The sequence below is a fragment of the Orussus abietinus genome, unplaced genomic scaffold, assembly GCF_000612105.2.
Source record: "Orussus abietinus isolate OABI.00-Male unplaced genomic scaffold, Oabi_2.0 scaffold13, whole genome shotgun sequence".
NCBI lineage: Eukaryota > Metazoa > Arthropoda > Insecta > Hymenoptera > Orussidae > Orussus > Orussus abietinus.
Genome location: NW_019394887.1, coordinates 1617695 through 1635463, shown reverse-complemented (window position 1 = coordinate 1635463; position 17769 = coordinate 1617695). Strand labels below are relative to the sequence as shown.

At 51.5% G+C, this 17769-nt stretch overlaps 1 protein-coding gene across 8 annotated transcripts in view; it reads left to right on the top strand.

The window, feature by feature from the left end:
* Nucleotides 1–17769, top strand: part of LOC105697856 (zinc finger protein 853) — a 58572-nt gene that overhangs the window by 19886 nt on the left and 20917 nt on the right. For 6 of the 8 annotated variants that reach the window (XM_023433427.1, XM_023433426.1, XM_023433423.1 and 3 more), the window contains one exon: nt 4710–5043. In XM_023433427.1, the coding sequence (XP_023289195.1) occupies nt 4710–5043 (334 nt within the window). The remainder of the gene's footprint in view (nt 1–4709; nt 5044–17769) is intronic. The other 2 variants (XM_023433428.1, XM_012421593.2) reach the window with 1 other exon arrangement.

Sequence of the window (17769 nt, the reverse complement as noted above, 5' to 3'; positions counted from 1 at the left end):
CTCCGCGGTGCTCCGGGCGCGGCTGTCCCGCCCCGGAGGAGGGCCGCGGGTTAAGGGGACTTCCCTTACGGGCAGATCGACGGCGGTTCCCCGGGAGGGGACTTTGCTCTCCTGGAGGCGACGCTCTTACGCAACTCGACCTCTAATTTCGCGTTTTGCGTAACCGCTCGACGGAGGGAGGTGCCGGGGGTCGAGGAAGCTGGGTCCCTTTCTGGAGCGACCCGGACCTCCACCGGGGTGGTTTCTCGAGAGTGGAGGGGCTCAGGTGGCGAGGTCGACCTAGGAACCTCCGATTCCTCATGGGCGACGAGGTGCTCCCCGGGACTCGCCTCGTCGACGTCGACGGCGCCAAGGGAGACGGTCCTCGGTCTCGGTGCTCCCAGGAAGGAAGGGTCGCCTTCTTCCGGACCCTCCGACGTGGAGCTATGTTCCTCTCCTCTCGACCCGCGGACGCCGGATCGGGGGTCGACTCGAAGAAGAGCTCGAGTCGCGTCGGAGGCGCCTCCTAGGGAAGATGTTCCACGCCGGCGAGGACCATGGTCCGGGCCATGGATCGTGGACCCCTCCGCCTGGTTCCCTACCCCAGTCCCAACATCAGACCCACCCTCGGCCGCACCTCCACCCGGGCCATCCGTACACCCCCCCGGCGTATCAGCATCCTCATCACAACTTGCCGCCCCAGGTAATTATTCCCGATTTCCAACCGGGCGACCGGTTCTATCCCGCCGCTGGTAATTGCTTTTTGCTCCATCCCTGGAACGGCGAAAGGGAACCGCGATCGCCCCGGGTCTCGCCCCGTGGAACCGTCTCCGGGACCTTAAGGTGACGCTAATGCTTCTTTTCAATTCCGTTGACGAAAGTCAAGTTACGGAAACCTTTATTAACTCTTTCGGCGATTTGGACTCATAAGTGGCTCCGACGTTTGGTCGAATATCGCTTGCCCGCCCTCGGGAAATTCGCCCTTACTCCTTAAGGGCTTAGCGTTGGCGTTCGAGTGGTAAAGTTTCATTAGTTTATAAAAAATGAAATCTCGCGAGTTTCAGGACCTACCTTAGGGTCTCCATATTCACGATTTAAAGTATTAAACGATTTGAGACACCCTGTTCTATGAAAAGTTTTCTGAACGATTGAGCTTTCGGATGCCACTTTCACATCCCCTTAAGGATACTCGGCATTGGCAATTGGGGTTGGTAATCGGCATTAATAAACGGCATTAATAATCGGCATTGATAATCGGCATTGGTCCCTCCCGTGAAAGGGTGCCGGAAAATCCGGCGCCGGTCGCGTCCCGGCTGCGCGCGCAGCAGGCGCCCCGGGCGCGACATATGCGAGGTTAGGTGCGCGCGTGGGCGGACGGTGCGTGCAACGGCGATGCACGTTGCGCCGGTAGGGCATATGGCGGGCGCAGGTGAGACTCGGCTTTGTACGGCCAATGGATAAAGTAGCCCGCTCGACGGAGACTCCCGGCTATCCCGAGCGAAAGGGTTCCGCTTCGGAAATGCTAACGATCCCCTCGCCCCGAAGGGGAGGGGCGCCTCTCCGGCGAAGAGGAGAGGACCAGGAAAGATATAGAATCGAAGATATCGTCCGATAGGGAGGACTACTCGGTATCTAGGTATCGGCCGATCCCGAATTTGCATCGGCCAAAGCCGATTACCTCCTAAAGGGTTACCCCGGGGAAGCGATCCCTTCTCGTTATCACGAGGACGGGGTCGGGAACCGTGGGGGTGGGCAAAGAGAAAAAAAGTCACTCCTTACCGGGACATCCGCCGAGGGGGGAGGAAAGAAACGTTCTCTCGTTCGATTCCACCCCTGGGAGTCGAGGGAGAGGATGCTTTTTAGGAAATACCCTCTCCGTCCCTTGATATATTTTTCCATTATTAAAGACATTAAGACCGGGAGAGGACTCCTTCCGTCCTCCTGGCGGCACTTAGCCCCCCCCTCTTTTTCTTTTTCCCTCGTTTTTCGCCGCGGCGATAAATCAGAAAAAATGAAGGAAAAAAAAAGGGGTGGAAAAGGAGGTTTCACCCCACCGAGTTCCCGCGATTCCTGCAATTTTCCGTCCGCTCGGAGATAAAAATTTGATTAATGGGCCCGCGCCTCCTGGGGAATCCGAGGTGACGCCGCCGACTCGGTCGAGGAAGGTGCCCGAAGGGGAGGGCCGGGGGCGAACTTTGGGGAATCGTCTCGTGGACGACTCGGGGAGGATCGAGGGTAGGTGGGATAGGGCCGAAGGGGTTGCGTTAAAAAGTGATCGAGGAACCGGGACCGACGACCAGTTTCTCTCGCGATGTGACGCATCTCGGTACCTTCGCGGATTTCCGCGGGTTTCCCGGAAAATTTCCACGGGGATTTCACCTAGAAACTAGAGACGGACCTAGGTCCCTGGTAGCGTAGAATAATTTCTAAATATTTCTTTGCAATCTTTGCTAAATATCTCAAGCGACTGATTTTTTTTTTCAAGATTTCGTGTAGACTTCATTCGAAGATATCCGAAATATTTGTTGAAAATCTGAATGGCATAATTAGTCTCGATAATTTATAGACATGTATAGAAATTATATTTTTTAATTTATGAATATATAATGTCTGGTAAATATTTAGAAAGTGTACGATACTCGTTAAATATACAGAAAATATAGGACAAATATTTTGCGCCGGTAGGGGTGTCTCCGGGAGTCGCAGCTTCCGGAGGGACCTTCTGGAGGGAGGTCGAGGTGCCCTCCTCGGTTTCGGCGAGTCGAGGTCGAGGAGAGGAAAGCGATAAAAAGAAAAGCCGAGGAAAGGGGGAAAGGCCGAGATGAAAATCGCGGGCACGGGTACGTCTCTCTCTCACGGGGATTAAGAGCCAGGGATGCCCAGTGCCCGGTGGAAAAGAAGGGACTCCTCCTCGTCGTCGAAAAAGCGAAAGGGTTAGCAGCCGGGAACTTCCGCCGGGAAATCCCCGGAGAAACTTGAGAACCCTCGCCGGTGACAATTTCAATTCTCCTCTCGCTCTCGGGCCGTGCTCTCTCGAGACGCCCCCTCTCTCTCTCTCTCTCCCGTCCCGCACCAGGAAAACGGACTGCCCCCTAAGATTCTTAAAACTTCTCACGAGATTTTTCGATTTTAATTACAGTTTTAACATATTTTAATAAAATCCCCTTCTGCCGCCGGAGAGCTCTCCGGAGGCTCCCTCTCGGTCTCCCGAGGGATTTGTCGTCTAGGTTGTCCCCCCGTACTTTCTTCCGAGAATTTTTTTTAATCGTTCGATCTCTAATCTAAGGAAGTTTCTGGGAACTTTAGGAACGATTCGACGATTCCTCGGAAATTTACCGATTTTTTCGAGGTCGGGAATCTCCGGCTCACTTTTCGGCGGGACTGTATCCCCTTTGGCGTTAACCCTTTCGTCCGTTCACCTACACCCACACTCGGTAACACCCGCACCGTGCATGCCGCAACACCTGTTCCACCGGCCCAATAACCCTTTCTTTTCCTTGTACCATCGGAACCCTTCGAGAACAGTGCCCTTCCCTCCTCGCGACTCGAAGGAAGATCGGAAGGTTCCCTCGCGACCGGCCAATTTCCTACTTATTCCCTTTACCCGATTTACTCGACTGTAACCAACCGATGAGAAACGCGCGAGGAAACTTCTCGGATCGCACCGTTGAAAGAGAAAAGAAAAAAAAAAGGAAAAAAAATTAATATATCATTCAACCACGTGTCGATGGTCTTACTCGGACCCGGCGTATTAAACATAACAATACCATCGTAAACGTATGAAATATCCGTGGTTAATAATTTCACCAGGTAGTTTAAACAATATCCTAGGGTCGTGGATCGCGCCATTATAAGAGGAAAAAAAAATTAATAAATTTTTTAACCACGAATCGATGGTCTTACTCGGACCCGGCGTATTGAAATTAGCAATACCCTCGTAAACGTATGTAATATCCGTGGTTAATAATTTCACCAGGTGGTTTAAACAATATCCTAGGGTCGTGGATCGCGCCATTATAAGAGGAAAAAAAAATTAATAAATTTTTTAACCACGTATCGAAGGTCTTACTCGGACCCGGCGCACTGAAATTAGCAATACCCTCGTAAACGTATGTAATATCCGTGGTTAATAATTTCACCAGGTGGTTTAAACAATATCCTAGGGTCGCGGATCTCGACATCGATTCACGTATCGAGTCGAATTCGTCATTTTAATGCGACCCCGCGTACTTCATTCCTCGGGGTGCCGAAAACCGAGAAGGGAAACATGGACTCGGTACGTCTCTCTTTATCTCCCTCACTTGACCTTTATCAGGGAGTAGCAGAGCAGTTCCGTAATTCCCGATCGGTGGTCTAATCTGGAGGGGTTCAAAGAAACCGTCCCCCCCAAATTCCATTGTTCGGTCGATCGCAATCCTAGGGAAGACAACAGTTGTCCCGCGGACCTCGCACGCGAAAGGTTAAGGCGAAGTGGAACCCCCCTTCGGCTAGCAGAATACCCAAAAAAGAAAGGGATAAAAATTGGGGATTTTCCCTGGTCCCCTTAGTTTAAAAAAATGAACGAAAAGTAGGGGGATCTCGTATCGCGGCGCGGCGGGGTCAGGAACGCCCGTGGAGAGGATCCCCAGGATCGTCCTCGGGTAGAGTCGCGGTTAAGGGCACCGGTAACTCGAGATTTGCCAACCCCCGTTGCTCCGATTAGAGTGCAGCGTACCAACTAACCCCGGCAGTTCTTCTCGCAGATCTTCATGCAGAAGAACATACAGATGCACGCCAGGGAGCTGACGGCCAGTTCCTTGACGGGGCGCCCCGGTGGGACGGTCCCCGGGAGCCTGGCCGGCCTCGGGGTCGGCGTCGGCGTCGGGGTCGGCCCTGGAGGGATGATCCCGGGCAACGAGGTCAAGCCCCACCAGTGCCAGCAATGCCTCAAGTCCTTCTCCAGCAACCACCAGCTGGTTCAGCACATCAGGGTCCACACCGGGGAGAAGCCGTACAAGTGCAGCTACTGCGACCGGAGGTTCAAGCAGCTCAGCCACGTCCAGCAGCACACGAGGCTGCACACGGGTGAGTCCTCGGATCTTTCTATCCCTTACGTATCATCCCTTTACGCCGTACCGTACACTGTTAACAGACCGCTGACGTGAATTCACGTCTTTCAAACTTCTATCCCTGGGTGCCGCTGACGTGAATTCACGTCATTTTTTATTCTCTTCCTGATTACCGGTGACGTGAATCACGTCCATTGCGATACACGATACAAGTCTCCGGCAACCAGTTTCAGGATTTTATTATTTTCTAATATTGTTAAAAAGATCTTCTGAATTTTATATCATTTTTCACGGAGGTCGTATTCAGACATGGTTTACTGATTTCATAACGTAGTTAGAAATAAAAGTGTTAAAAAGAGTGTTTGCGAATTTTATAACATCTTTGTACAGTCAAATGACCGGTTTCAAAGTTCTGATTTGAAATGGTACATTCGTTATTATTTTCTTTCGTTCGTCTGACTTTACGTAAATTCTTATATTATCTGATTAATTAATTTGTCCAGTTTTATCATTTCTTTTCCCTCTTTCTTAACTGAGAAAAAAAATTCGTCATTTAACCGGTCGACGAATTTACATCTTTTCCTAAAGTTCCCTGCGTGGAACCTTAGCTCTGAACTGAAGTAAGATCTAAAAGTTGCATACATCTGAAATCTAAATGCAGGGTCATTTTGCGAATCACAGAGTTCAGATCGAATCTAATGATATCCAGTACATCGGTTTTGTGTAAAAGTATAAAAAAAAGATTTTCTTTGATTATTTTATTATTACATCAGAGTTACGCTGTGCACCATTTCCTACGAGAAATAGACAATTCCTTTCATAAAAATAACGTATACTTCGTAATCGGTCATTTGACCGGTTACGGTATGGTTAGATACATCTGAAGTGACGGTACGGTTAGTGTTAAGCCGAAACTCCGATCGGGCCGGTTAAGCGCTTTCAAAGAGAGCGCCGGCAAGACGGCCAGTGGGCCCTCAGGGAAAGAATTTCATTAAGGGATGGACGTAGTCGCTCGGAAGGTATTGGCCTTCGGACAAACAGTTGGCTCTGGCACCACCCCTCGCGGATGCCTCCCTTATAGGGCCTCGCTAATGTCCGTGAATTAAATCCCTATCATTTCTTTTATTTCCTTTTGCCGATGGATTTCAGGACGATGTGTCGGGTTTCGACCGACCGGGCCTCGCCGCGACTTAAGATAGACTTCCATCGATTTTTTAACCCTCGAGAGCACCCTTCATTTTTATCGCGTGTTTTACCGAGAATTTTCTTGCGGGACCAATCGATACCTCGCGCGATGCCGATTAATCTCGGTATCGGTCGGCCGGTGAATTCAGATTATCGGTCCCGAGGTTAAGGTGATATGAAATATATATATATAAAATGATATATATATATAACAAAAAGTCAAAACAATTATAAAAATTTTCTCCAAATTGGGTCCACCGAATTGATTTGACACTTCGTCAAGAGATTACGGAGGCCCTAAGGAAGAGCGCGATGCTCGTGAAGTTTGATTTTTCGTAAAAAAAAAATGTACTTTTTTTTACGAAAAATTAAATTTCACGGGCAGCGACCATAATCACGTGTTAAAGTTTCATATAAGTCGGGGCACCCAGTTTGGATTAAAGTTTGATAAACATTATCAAATTTTTATATATATATACGTACCCCTCTAAATGGAAATATATCTCTCTCGCGCTTTTACCGGAAGTTTCGGAAAATTCCCAGGAAATGTCGCGGCTTTGAATAAAATGGTGACGATGGGGGGTGAGATCTAAGTCGCCTTTTTTTTTTTTTTAATTAATTCGGGAATTCGCGGGCGGTCTCGATAAAAGAAGGGGTCGCATTGATTTTAGCCGCGGCCGAATAACTACTCCTCGACCACCCCTTAGATTAATAACCACCCTTGGCCTCCCACCCTCGGCCGAGAAGCGACGTACTCGTAGGTAGGGTCGGGGCTCTGTCGTTTCGACTGCAACTCCGAAATGTGCAAGCCTCGAGTGTGCTCGCATGTCGCGGCCAATAAAGCCCTCCGAATTAGTCGAGTCGAGTGATCCAAGGAACGTGGCTCGTCTCACGAGGGACCGGAAGCTTCCGGTCCCGGGGAAAGTCAATCGGCGTTAAGGCGATACGATCTTTCACCAGGCCTAAGGGATGCAAATTTAAGGGATGCAAAAGTGGCATCCGTCGTTCGTGAGACTTTCCTTATAACTGAGTGTACCGTTTCGATCGTTACAACACGAACAACTGTAAGGAAGGTCCTGAAACCCGTGAAATTTCATTTTAAGTCAAAATTTTTAAACTAATGAAATTTCATTTTTAGTCATTTTTAAACTAGTGAAATTTCATTTTTCGGGCCTCGCTCCATAAAATTTCACTTTTCAATGGATTTCTTTACGCGAGGTTTGAAATTCCTCGTGAGGTTTAAGGGACTTTTCTATCGCCTTAATTACCGTTTCCGTTTAATGCCCCTGGGCGTAGTTACAACGCGCAACGAGGGTTTCGGTCCGAAGGGCGCAGCCGGGCCGGAATTTAGAAAATCGCCGTCTAATGCCCGATAACTCGTAACTCAGGCGCCGGTATCCGCTGTAATGTGTATAATTCATTAACCGAAACTCGCTAGGGCCCTCGAATATAATATTGCCGAGCGGGATATCGATAGCCGGTCAATTGCGAGCGCTAGACAAATACGCGGGGACGCTCGGACGCCCCGACGCCCTCCTGCGTCCGCCTCCGCCGCCCGCCGCCCCCCGACTGGCCAATCGCGAGCCCGCCCGCCCCACCACGTGACCCCGACGCTGGGAAAAGCGCGGGAATTTTTCGATCGCCCGATCGCTCAATAATGGAACCGAAGTTGCGCGCCCGGCCGCGCCGCCCGGAGGGGTCGCCGAAGATTGCCGCCCGATTCGATCCTCCACCCCGGAACCTGCCGGACCGACCTGCCCAATGTTGTTCGATTTTCAGAAATTTTCTGGATTTTCAAGGGGGTGCTTATGGGCGAATTTCATGAGGGCGTGCAAGCAATATTCGACCGAACGTCGGACGCACTATGGGCCGTGCCCGATCGACCTGCCCAGTTGTTCAATTTTCAGAAATTTTCTGGATTTTCGAGGGGGTACTTATGGGCGAATTTCATGAGGGCGTGCAAGCAATATTCGACCGAACGTCGGACGCACTATGGGCCGTGCCGGACCGACCCGCCCAATGTTCAATTTTCAGAAATTTTCTGGATTTTCAAGGGGGTGCTTATGGGCGAATTTCATGAGGGCGTGCAAGCAATATTCGACCGAACGTCAGACGCACTTACGTACCCAACCCGATCTCAACTTACCCAAAGTTGTCAAATTTTGAGAAATTTTCAAGATTTTCAAGGGGGTGCTTAACTCTTTCAGCTCTAGCCCTTTGGCGTATGGGGGAATTTCACCAGGACGTGCAAGCAATATTCGACGGTAAGGCCGCAGTGCTCGAAATATGAGATATCCCTTGGGAAAAATCGATGGTCGCGTTTAGGGAAGAATGGAAGACGGAGCGAGAGATTTTCGGGGGGGTGGGAACGAGGAGACTAAGGGATGCCCAGTGTCTGAAATCTGTATCGGGTCCCCTCGCCGCGACCCTCCGCTTATTAAACCCGGGTAAAAATCGAAGAAAGGGGTAGTTAACGAGCGAAACGACTCGCCGAAAAATCGTCCCGGGGTTCTTTTCAACCCTTTGCCGCGACCTCGGGGCGCCGCTTGGTAAAAGCGGTCACGTCCTGCCGGCGAAATTGACCGGACAATTTTAAAGCCCTGTTAATGCTGAGAAAAATTGCCGTTTCGCCGGTGCATGAATAAAAATTAAGAGGCTGCAAGGTACGGGCCAATTTCGCCCTCCCCCCTCGCGAGGTTTACCGGAACCACCCCTAGCGATTCGATCTCTCTGGAAGGGATTAAAATTGACGAAGTTTCCGCCTGAGTTTCTTTCCCTTCCGTTTCCCCGCTTTTTTTTTCTTCTTTTTTTTTTCCCTCTCGCTTTCAAATAGAGGAGGGCGGACCTCGAGAACTCCGAATGCTCCGCGGTCCAACCCTTAAAAAGGCCGCGTCTCGCTCCGGAGACCTCCCCAGCCCTCTCCACTTTTAATTCGCTAATTTCGCCCGGTTAAGAATTCATGCGGGGGAATAACACCGCGTCTCGGAGATATCCCGGGGAAAAATCAAAGGAAAATGGGGTAACGACTGGCGCGGCCTTTTTGCCCGTCTACGGACAAATGAAAGATTAAACGGAGCCCGCTCGAACTCTCGAGGATGGAAATAGTCGCCATTTGGGGATTAACGGGAGACCTGGAGGGAGGAAAAAATTGAAATGGAGGGCATTACTAGCGATGGACCCGCGAAAAGGATCGGGAGGTCGGTCATTTCGGTACGTGTAGGCGGTAACACGCGGCCTGTCCCGTTGAGTACTGCAAGTACCGCGAGCTCCGACGCGACATGCAACTTCCTACTCGCCGTGTACGCGTCTACGTCCTGCCAAAGTATCTCCCGGCCCTCGGGGCTCGACTTTTCGAGATCGATCTCCTCCCTTGCCCGATCACGAACCTGACCAACGTCACTAATCGGGCACGCCGGGAATACAACTCCCGGCAACTGGACACCGCCGATCGAAGGGCGGCCCGTTGCCGGCCTCATTAAGGGGATGTGAAAGTGGCGTTCATAAAATCATTCATAGTCAACTGGGTGTCTCAAATCGTTTCATACTTTAAAACGTGAATATGGAGACCCTAAGGTAGGTCCTGAAACTCGGGAAATTTAATTTCTTATAAACTATTTTTAAAATACCTATAAAGAAATTTGAAAAGAATTGAAAGTTCATGAGTTTCAGGACCTTCCTTATAGTCCCCCCATTCACGTTGTAAAGTTTCAGACTATTCGGTAAATCGAGGTGGGAGAAAAGTTTTATAAACAAAACCTCTTCGACGCCACTTTCATATCGCCTTAAAGGGCTCGTTCGATTCCGTCAAAGGACCGAGATAGAAGTGACTCGAGTTCCCGATGTATTAAAAAATCGGAAAATAGATGGACAGTCACCTAAACTCAAACGGCGAGGACACGGTGACCGGGAACCAAGGAAACTCTTCCCCGAGGAAGAGGGAATACTTCCTGCATTCCTTCGGGACGTCGTGCCGGGGACACCTGGAGGGCTCCAGGGTGTAAAGGAAGACCCGATCGGTCTGAAAAACGAAGGGCGGTTATTCATAAACTCCGTATGGCGTATAGGAATCGACTCGGTCATGGCACATATGCATCGGAGCTAATCAAGAGAGGCCTATTCTAATTTCCCAACCCTTTGACGGGGGTCCGTGTATTTTTTTTCCAGGACAGGGGTTAATTTGAATAGGGCCGCTCGTCATGGGGTCGCCTACGCGCGTCTTCCGGACCGCTTTATATTTTTTTCCCCCGTCCCTCGCGTCCCTTGCCGACCCTTGCGAGGAGCCCCGGGTCCTCCTTGTAGAAGAAGATACCGCTCCGGATTTTTTTTTTTCCTCGCCCAACGGCCTCCTCTCCTCCTCTATATCTGCTCAAAGTGTCTATACGATTCTTCTGTTTTCCTCCGGAAAATTTTTTTTTTTCTCCCCTCTTTCCCTCCCACCCGCCAGTTGCATAACGCACTCACACGCGGCGGTTAATCGCCGACCGCCGGGGAAGCACCAAAGGTTAAGAGTGACGCCGACAGCCGAAGTAGGCTGGGGTCAAATGTGCGATATCGGACCTCGGCTACGAGGACAATACGTCGAGTCGGGAAATCTTCCCTCGGGAAGAATGACCCGGGGGAGAAATCGGGGAAAGTCCTCTAGGACGGAGTATCGCCGACTGCGCGACACCTCGCGCGAGGTGGACGCGCAATGTTCTGCCTTTTTTCTTTCCTTCCCTCTTTTTGGCGCTGTTTCCTCGATATCCGGGGAAAGTGGAAGGGCTCGGATAGGAAGGCTTCCCGAATCTGAAAATCCGCGGGTCATACGAGCGGTGTCGGAAACGCGCAAGCGGCGCGGCCCGTTATTGGTCCCCAACACCAGGAAGAGGAAGAGGACCGGTCCGACATGTCCCCTGGCATAGAATACCGCGCGATAACGCGCAATAACGTGCAATAACGCGCCATAACGCGCTATAACGTGCATTAATGAAGGAGCTCCTAGGTGGAGGCAGGTTTGGCCTCTCGCACGAACGATAGGTCGACCGGAACGGTTTTGCGCGATCCCGCCGAGCACTAGCCGCCAGTGCGAGACCGGCAAATCCGCAGATTGTTGCCATGAGAGTGGGCTTTTTTTTCCCCCGGGGCTATCTTATCACCCGCTGGCTGATAGGAGCAACTTTCGAGATGCACCGAGGGAACGGCCTCGGGCATGCCGAGTCCGCGAGGGAAGCGACGCCGAGCGTCGGCCGACCCTGAGACTCCGTTTCTTTTGCCGCTTTGGGACGGTTCTACCAATTCCTAGGGTCCCCACCGCTTTCCGCGATCTCTGGAATCTCCACTCCACCCGATCCCGCGGATCTCTTTAACGTAGAGCTTAAAGCGGAGGGGCTTCAAGGCGTCTCCTGGCCCTCAACCCTTTCGGCGACCTACGCCACGGGGAGGGGAAAAATCGCCCGGCATTCTTTTGCCAGGGAATTAAATCCATCTTTGACGGAAAGGTTACCAGGGACCCTAGATTCGCGTAATTGCGATCCTCCGCGGAATTTCTGATATTTTTACGCCTTTTCCTTTTTCTTCTTTTTTCCTCCCTTCCTTTCTCTCCCAGAGAGCGGATTTAATTGGACGTCTCTCTCGTGGGGCGTTTCGGGATCTCCAGGATGATCCGGGCTGATGTGGCGAGATTGCGACGCGTTGGAGAGCACCGGGTATCCCGATAAAGGGAAAAAGGTTGATTTGCAGTTTCCCGCGTATCGCTCCACCTAGATCCATTGTCTGGATGCACCCCGGGCCTAGGAGGAGAAAATAAGAGAGTCCTTTACGACCGTGGGAGTCCCCAGATCGCGATTACCCACCCGGGGTGGTCCTCGCGGGGACTAACAGATCGGATATCTCGGGGTTTTAATTTCTTCGCGTAGCTTCGGTTTCCTTGATCGCTATCGAAACGAGCAAGACTCGGCCGGTAATAAAATTACCCACACACCGCGAAATAGGGAAAACGTCAACCCGCGGCGAGAAACGCTCGGGGACGCAAAAGGACGAGGGGAAATTATGCGCGGGTGGATTCCCTCCAAAGGGGTGCAAAGGACTTCCGAAGTGCCCCGAGGGCCCGGATGCCAAACCCTGATAAAACCTAGATAGGTGAACCCTGTCACCCGTTTCGTCCGGCTACCTTCTTCACCCCTGACCCCTCGTTGGACTATCGAATGCATTTATTTAGTGGCACCCCTGAATTTCGCTACGGGGTTTAATCGGCGTAAAAAATTATGCAAACTGTCCGGTGATCGAATTGCACGGAAATTACTCTCTTTGCGAGGATGGTCGAGGTGTGGACCCGGAGACCGTTGGAAGGCATTCTTTCTGGAAAAATCGCCGAGACTGATAAGCTGATATTCTATATATAAGGGTCATTCTATATATATGAGACGGTTAAATATTTCTAATGATTTTCTCACAACTCGGTGTGCCGAATTATTTGACACTTTAATTCGCGATTGTGGAGGCTCTAAGGGAGAACGCGACGCTTGTGAAATTGAACTTTTCAAAGAAAAATTTCTTGTGCATCCCAGACTAGAAACAAGGACAGATATTTCGGTTTGAGAAATGAAATTTCATGACAAAGGACAGATATTTTCGTTTGAAAAATGAAATCTCATGACCAAGGACAGATATTTTGGTTTGAAAAATGAAATTTCATGAGCATCGCGTTCTTCCTAGGGCCTTTATTATCACGTAGTGAAGATTCAAATTATTCGGTGTGCCCAGTTCGGAGCAAAGTTATATCAATATTTTGACCTTCTGATATTTAGGAATGACCCTTTCATATCACCTTAAAGGTCCCCAAAAATCGAGGTCTTGGAGGATCCTTCAGGAGTCTCAATCCTGTAACCTCGTTTCAAGTGGGCGGAAAGAGACGCATAATTTTCGATCATTTTCTAACACCATAAATAGTCCCGAAAAATCAAAGTCTTGGAGGATCCTTCAGGAGTCTCGATCCCATAACCTCGTTTCAACCTGGCGGAAAGAGACGCATGATTTTCGATCATTTTCTAACACCTTAAAGATCCCAAAAAATCGAGGTCTTGGAGGATCCTTCGGGTGTCTCGATCCCATAACCTCGTTTCAACCTGGCGGAAAGAGACGCCTGATTTTCGCGGAATCGTCGCGTATAATAAGCGACTCGGGGAAGAGCGTACGGGGAAAGTGCGAGGCCGAAAACCGGCCTCGAGTATCGGGAGCGCCGGTGTAAAATAAGATATAGATTTCCATCTAGTAACTTTCTACGGCGCGGCTCGGCGTGTGTGGGAGGTTAGGACGCCATACGGCATGCGGCCTGGAGCAAGCCTGCACCCAGAACTTTAGGCCCAGTTACGTGTTACGTTACGCTCTACCTACGTGTACCTCCGTGTACCCTCGTGCGTGTGGGGAGTTGCGTCCACGCGTGCCCGGGACACGACTCGCTTATGTGGGACACGTCGTTCCGTGATATCCCACCGAGCTTTGGGAAAAAAGGAGTCGGTCTTCCCAGGATTATACCAGGGATGAAAAATCCGCGGGAAATTCCTCCTTACCGGGAGTTCCCTCGGGATTTCGAGGCTCCTTTCCGGGAGATCTTCTCCGGGAGTAAGGGGGCCGATCGTTGGAAAGGGTTCCCGGGACCTCGGGGGAAGATTCCCTCCCACGAGAAGTTGCGCTCATTGGGTCACCGTGTCTTTGGCAAGGAAGGGTCGATCAGGATGACGAGACATCGCCCTTGCTCGAGATCCCCGTCCCTCCCGGTGTCGGGGCCAGCTGACCGAGCTCTTCTCCAGGCCGGCGAATCTCCTGCCGGCCAGGGGAAAAACTCCCGCCCTGGACCCTATTTCCATCCTCCAGGACGACAATAAAATCGCCCTTTCGAGAGGGGCCGGGAAACGGCAAAGCGGGACCCCTCGTCACTCCAAGACACCATTTAACTCAAATAATCCGAGCTGTAACAACCCCTTCGGCGTGCGCGAATAGCCCCTCGTCGGGGAAAAGGAAACGAAAAAAAAAAGGGGAAAAAAAAGGAAACAATAGAAATCACCATTCGGAGCGGCCTACCCGTGCAGGAGCACTGCCAATACCAGCCGAACTGCCGGGAATGGATTTCTCGAAAGACCCGGAGGAAATTTCGGCGGGGGTCCTTTACCAAGCCACGGAAGGTGGACCAGGTCGGAATTGCGCGTTCGTTTTAATCTCGGCCCTGACACTTGTTGCTGGATTTTTACAAGCAGTGCTTTATAGAGACGGGGGTTAACGGGGAATGAAATGAAAAATCAGGTTTAACAATGTATCGGGTGGGGGAGGTTCTTCTTTTTTTATTTCATATCGATTTAAGGGTCGACGGTCCCCTCCGGGGATTTCAACCCTTTGGTGCCGCGACGCCGGATCGCCGCAGAACAAATGACTCGCGAGGAGAAATCCTGGAGGAAAAAAGGAAGTATAGGGAACGCCGGCTCCTCGGACGCCATCCCTTGCCTGGGGAGGGGGAAGAAGGACATTCATTCTGAGACATTAATTTTTACCCCTTTTCCCGCGCGACAAGTAGGATCGCCCTCCACCCACGGTCTGCCTAATGACCCGAGTCTCCTGGTCGTAGGGCTTTTTACGGTAGGAAAAAGTCCTCAACAAAGTACGCCGTTAAGTGGTGGGAATCATCCCCTGGTGGGGGGTTGAAAATCTCGTCACTAAGGCGTTTAAGGGCCTCGAAATGTCTCCACTATCCCCGAGAGGAGGTAACCGTGATTCCTCATGATTTCTCTCTACTTTGGTCTCATTCTTTCGCCATTTTGGGACTCGAATTTTCATCCCCTACTTCCCGTAATCGTTGCCCTATCTCCAATGACTTTAAGGTGACATGAAAGGGTCATTATAAATATCGCAACGTGAGAATATCTATGAGACTTTTCTCCAAACTGGGCGCACCGAGATCTTTTGAAGCTTCACCAAGCGATTGGGAAGGCCCTAAGGAAAAACGCGATGCTGGTGAAGTTTCATTGTTCATGAGAAATCTTCCGTTATTTAGCTTAGACCCGAAACAGGATCACGCTTTTTTCATAAAAAATGAAATCTCACGAGCAATCATTCTTCCTTAGGGCCTCCATAACGTGCCGAAGGTTTCAGATGAAGTTTTGTAAATATCTTGACGTTTCTTATGTATAGAATGACCCTTAATATCTATATAGAGTGAAGAATATATATATATAGAACGACACTTTCATATCACCTTAAGGGGTTGAGGAGTTCTTCCTAGACCAGGATCCGAGTCGGGTCTCTTAAAAAATTGGGGAAAAATAGAAAACGAAAAGGAGAGGACCCGCGAAACTTTCATCAATCCCAATTTGTCGCTTTCAAGCCCTCGCCCACCCCCGCCTCCCTAGGGACCCTGACTAAGCCCTCGAGGTACAATGGGACTCATCAGAAATCGGGAAGGAGTCCGTCTCCAAGAAGAAGGAGAAGAACCGACGGGAGGCCGGCTAACCGGAAGCTCGGAACGATCGCGACTCGGGCCTCTCGTGATTTTTCTCCCCGACGGGGGACAATTAAAAAAAGGGGAGCACGCGAAGGCCTCGGGAAAATGGCGGGGTGCTTTTAATTTTCGGGCACACGCAACCCGAAACGCATCAGGGGCAATCATTTTTCCACGGGGGTTGGGGGCGCGAGCAGAGCCCTGTCACGCGGGGGTGGCCGTTGGCGTAATCGATCGGGACCGGATAAAAAAAATGCCCAAAGGGTCATCGGCCTCGGAAGGGAGGGCCGGGGCCCGGGGTCGATGACCCGGGGCAGCCGGGCTCGATGTTGGGCCCGAGCCTCTGGAAATAAGAAATAATCGAGGGGGCAGGTTCGGCCCGGGAACGAATTCGATGAGGCAGGTGGAAGGGTTAGGGCCCAGGGGACGGGGACCTGGGGGGACCATATGCCCGAAACTCCACCCGCGCCCGGCGCGATTACGCCAACCGTTTCTCGCTTATTACACCGGAAGTTCATCGCCCTTATGCTCGATCGAGGAGGTGATGCGCTCTCCCGGATCTCTTTCTCTCTCTCTCCCTCTCTCGGCCTCCCGAGGGATCCTCTCCTTCCCGGATCATCCCGAGATCCGGGAAGGAGAAAAAAACGAAAAACCAGACTTGGGTTTGGAGGTACCGCGGATTGATTTAGATTTTGCAAACCCCCTCGTCCCCTTGGGGGTGGAATGATCCAGGGTGGAAATTTCCAGCCGGCCGAATCATTCGAGCCGGACGGTAAATGAAATTCCGGAATACTTTCGGCCGCACCCCCGCGGATGGTGAGACCGAATGATTCGAAAATCGCTACGGGGAGGCTCGGCCTCGCATTCCTTTCCGAGTGCAACATCGATCGGCCCCGGTTAGCCACGGGGCTTTCGCAAAATCCCTCGTCGGGGGACTCCCCGCTGCAGGATGCACCTCGGGAACGCGCCGGATGGACTGCGCCGTCATTTTCGGAGTCATTCCGGATAGTCCGAATCCGCTGGCCGATTCGACATAGCTTAGAGCTCGTCGATAACTTCCCTAGGGATGTTTCGGAGGGGCGGGGCGAATCTAGAGAATCGGCTTTTCTTCTTAGAGACAGCTTTAACCTTTTGAACACGGAGCCATTTCAACATACGGGCGAAATTCGTCTGACCGTGCAGGCGATATTGGACCAAACGTCGGGCGCCTTTAGACGCTCTTAGTAGCCAAAGGGTTAACCTGTTAACCGGGTACGAGGAAACACCTCATTATGAATCAAGGTGTAGAAAATTTAATTCCCCGGTTAACGGGTTAAACCTTAGACGCGGATGGAGTCATCGGGCACTAGAAGTCATCCTGAGGGGAGGAAGGAGGGAATTTCCATAATTTCAAACCCCCCCCGCGTTTCCGATGACTTCTTTCAGCTGTCGTATAGGGTGAGATTCTCGAACTGACTTTTACCCTTCGCCGGGTAACCATCGACGCTGACGATAGTCATCGGGGTCGCCATGGCAACGAAAGGACGCGATAATGGCGCCGGGTCGCGTTCCTTTCGGCGCGGTGTGCCCATCGGTCGGCGGGGCTTTGGAAAATTCCGCCGGCTCCCTGCGGTGCGGATTTCTGGCCGCGCGTTTCTGGAACGCGGGGGCCGCACCGGAAGCCCGGAATCCGGAATCCGGAATCCGGCGACTACCGATGATGACTGTACCCTGCGGGCCGAGTGCGGGGCGAGTGCGGGGCGAGTGCGGCCCACACACCGCGGCTGGATTTCGCACGTACGCTCCGCTCCGCTCTCGCTCTCGCTCTCGGGGGGTAGAAATCATTAAAGGGGCGTGGCGTGCCCGCGGTTGCCCGGATGACGGTCACGTGAACCAACATGGCCGCCCTCGGCCGCCGGGCTCCCCTCTTTGCAACAGTCATTTGTTATCGGCCATTTTATTTTAATGATTTCCATGCATGCGTGAAACGCTCCGCCGCATCGTTCTCGAGGGTTGTGCGCCGACGCGCTCCGCCCGAGCCGACCGCTGCCATAACCTCGAATATGTGCACCGCCGAGCGCTGCATTATTGCGCCGGCCGAATGAAATTCCG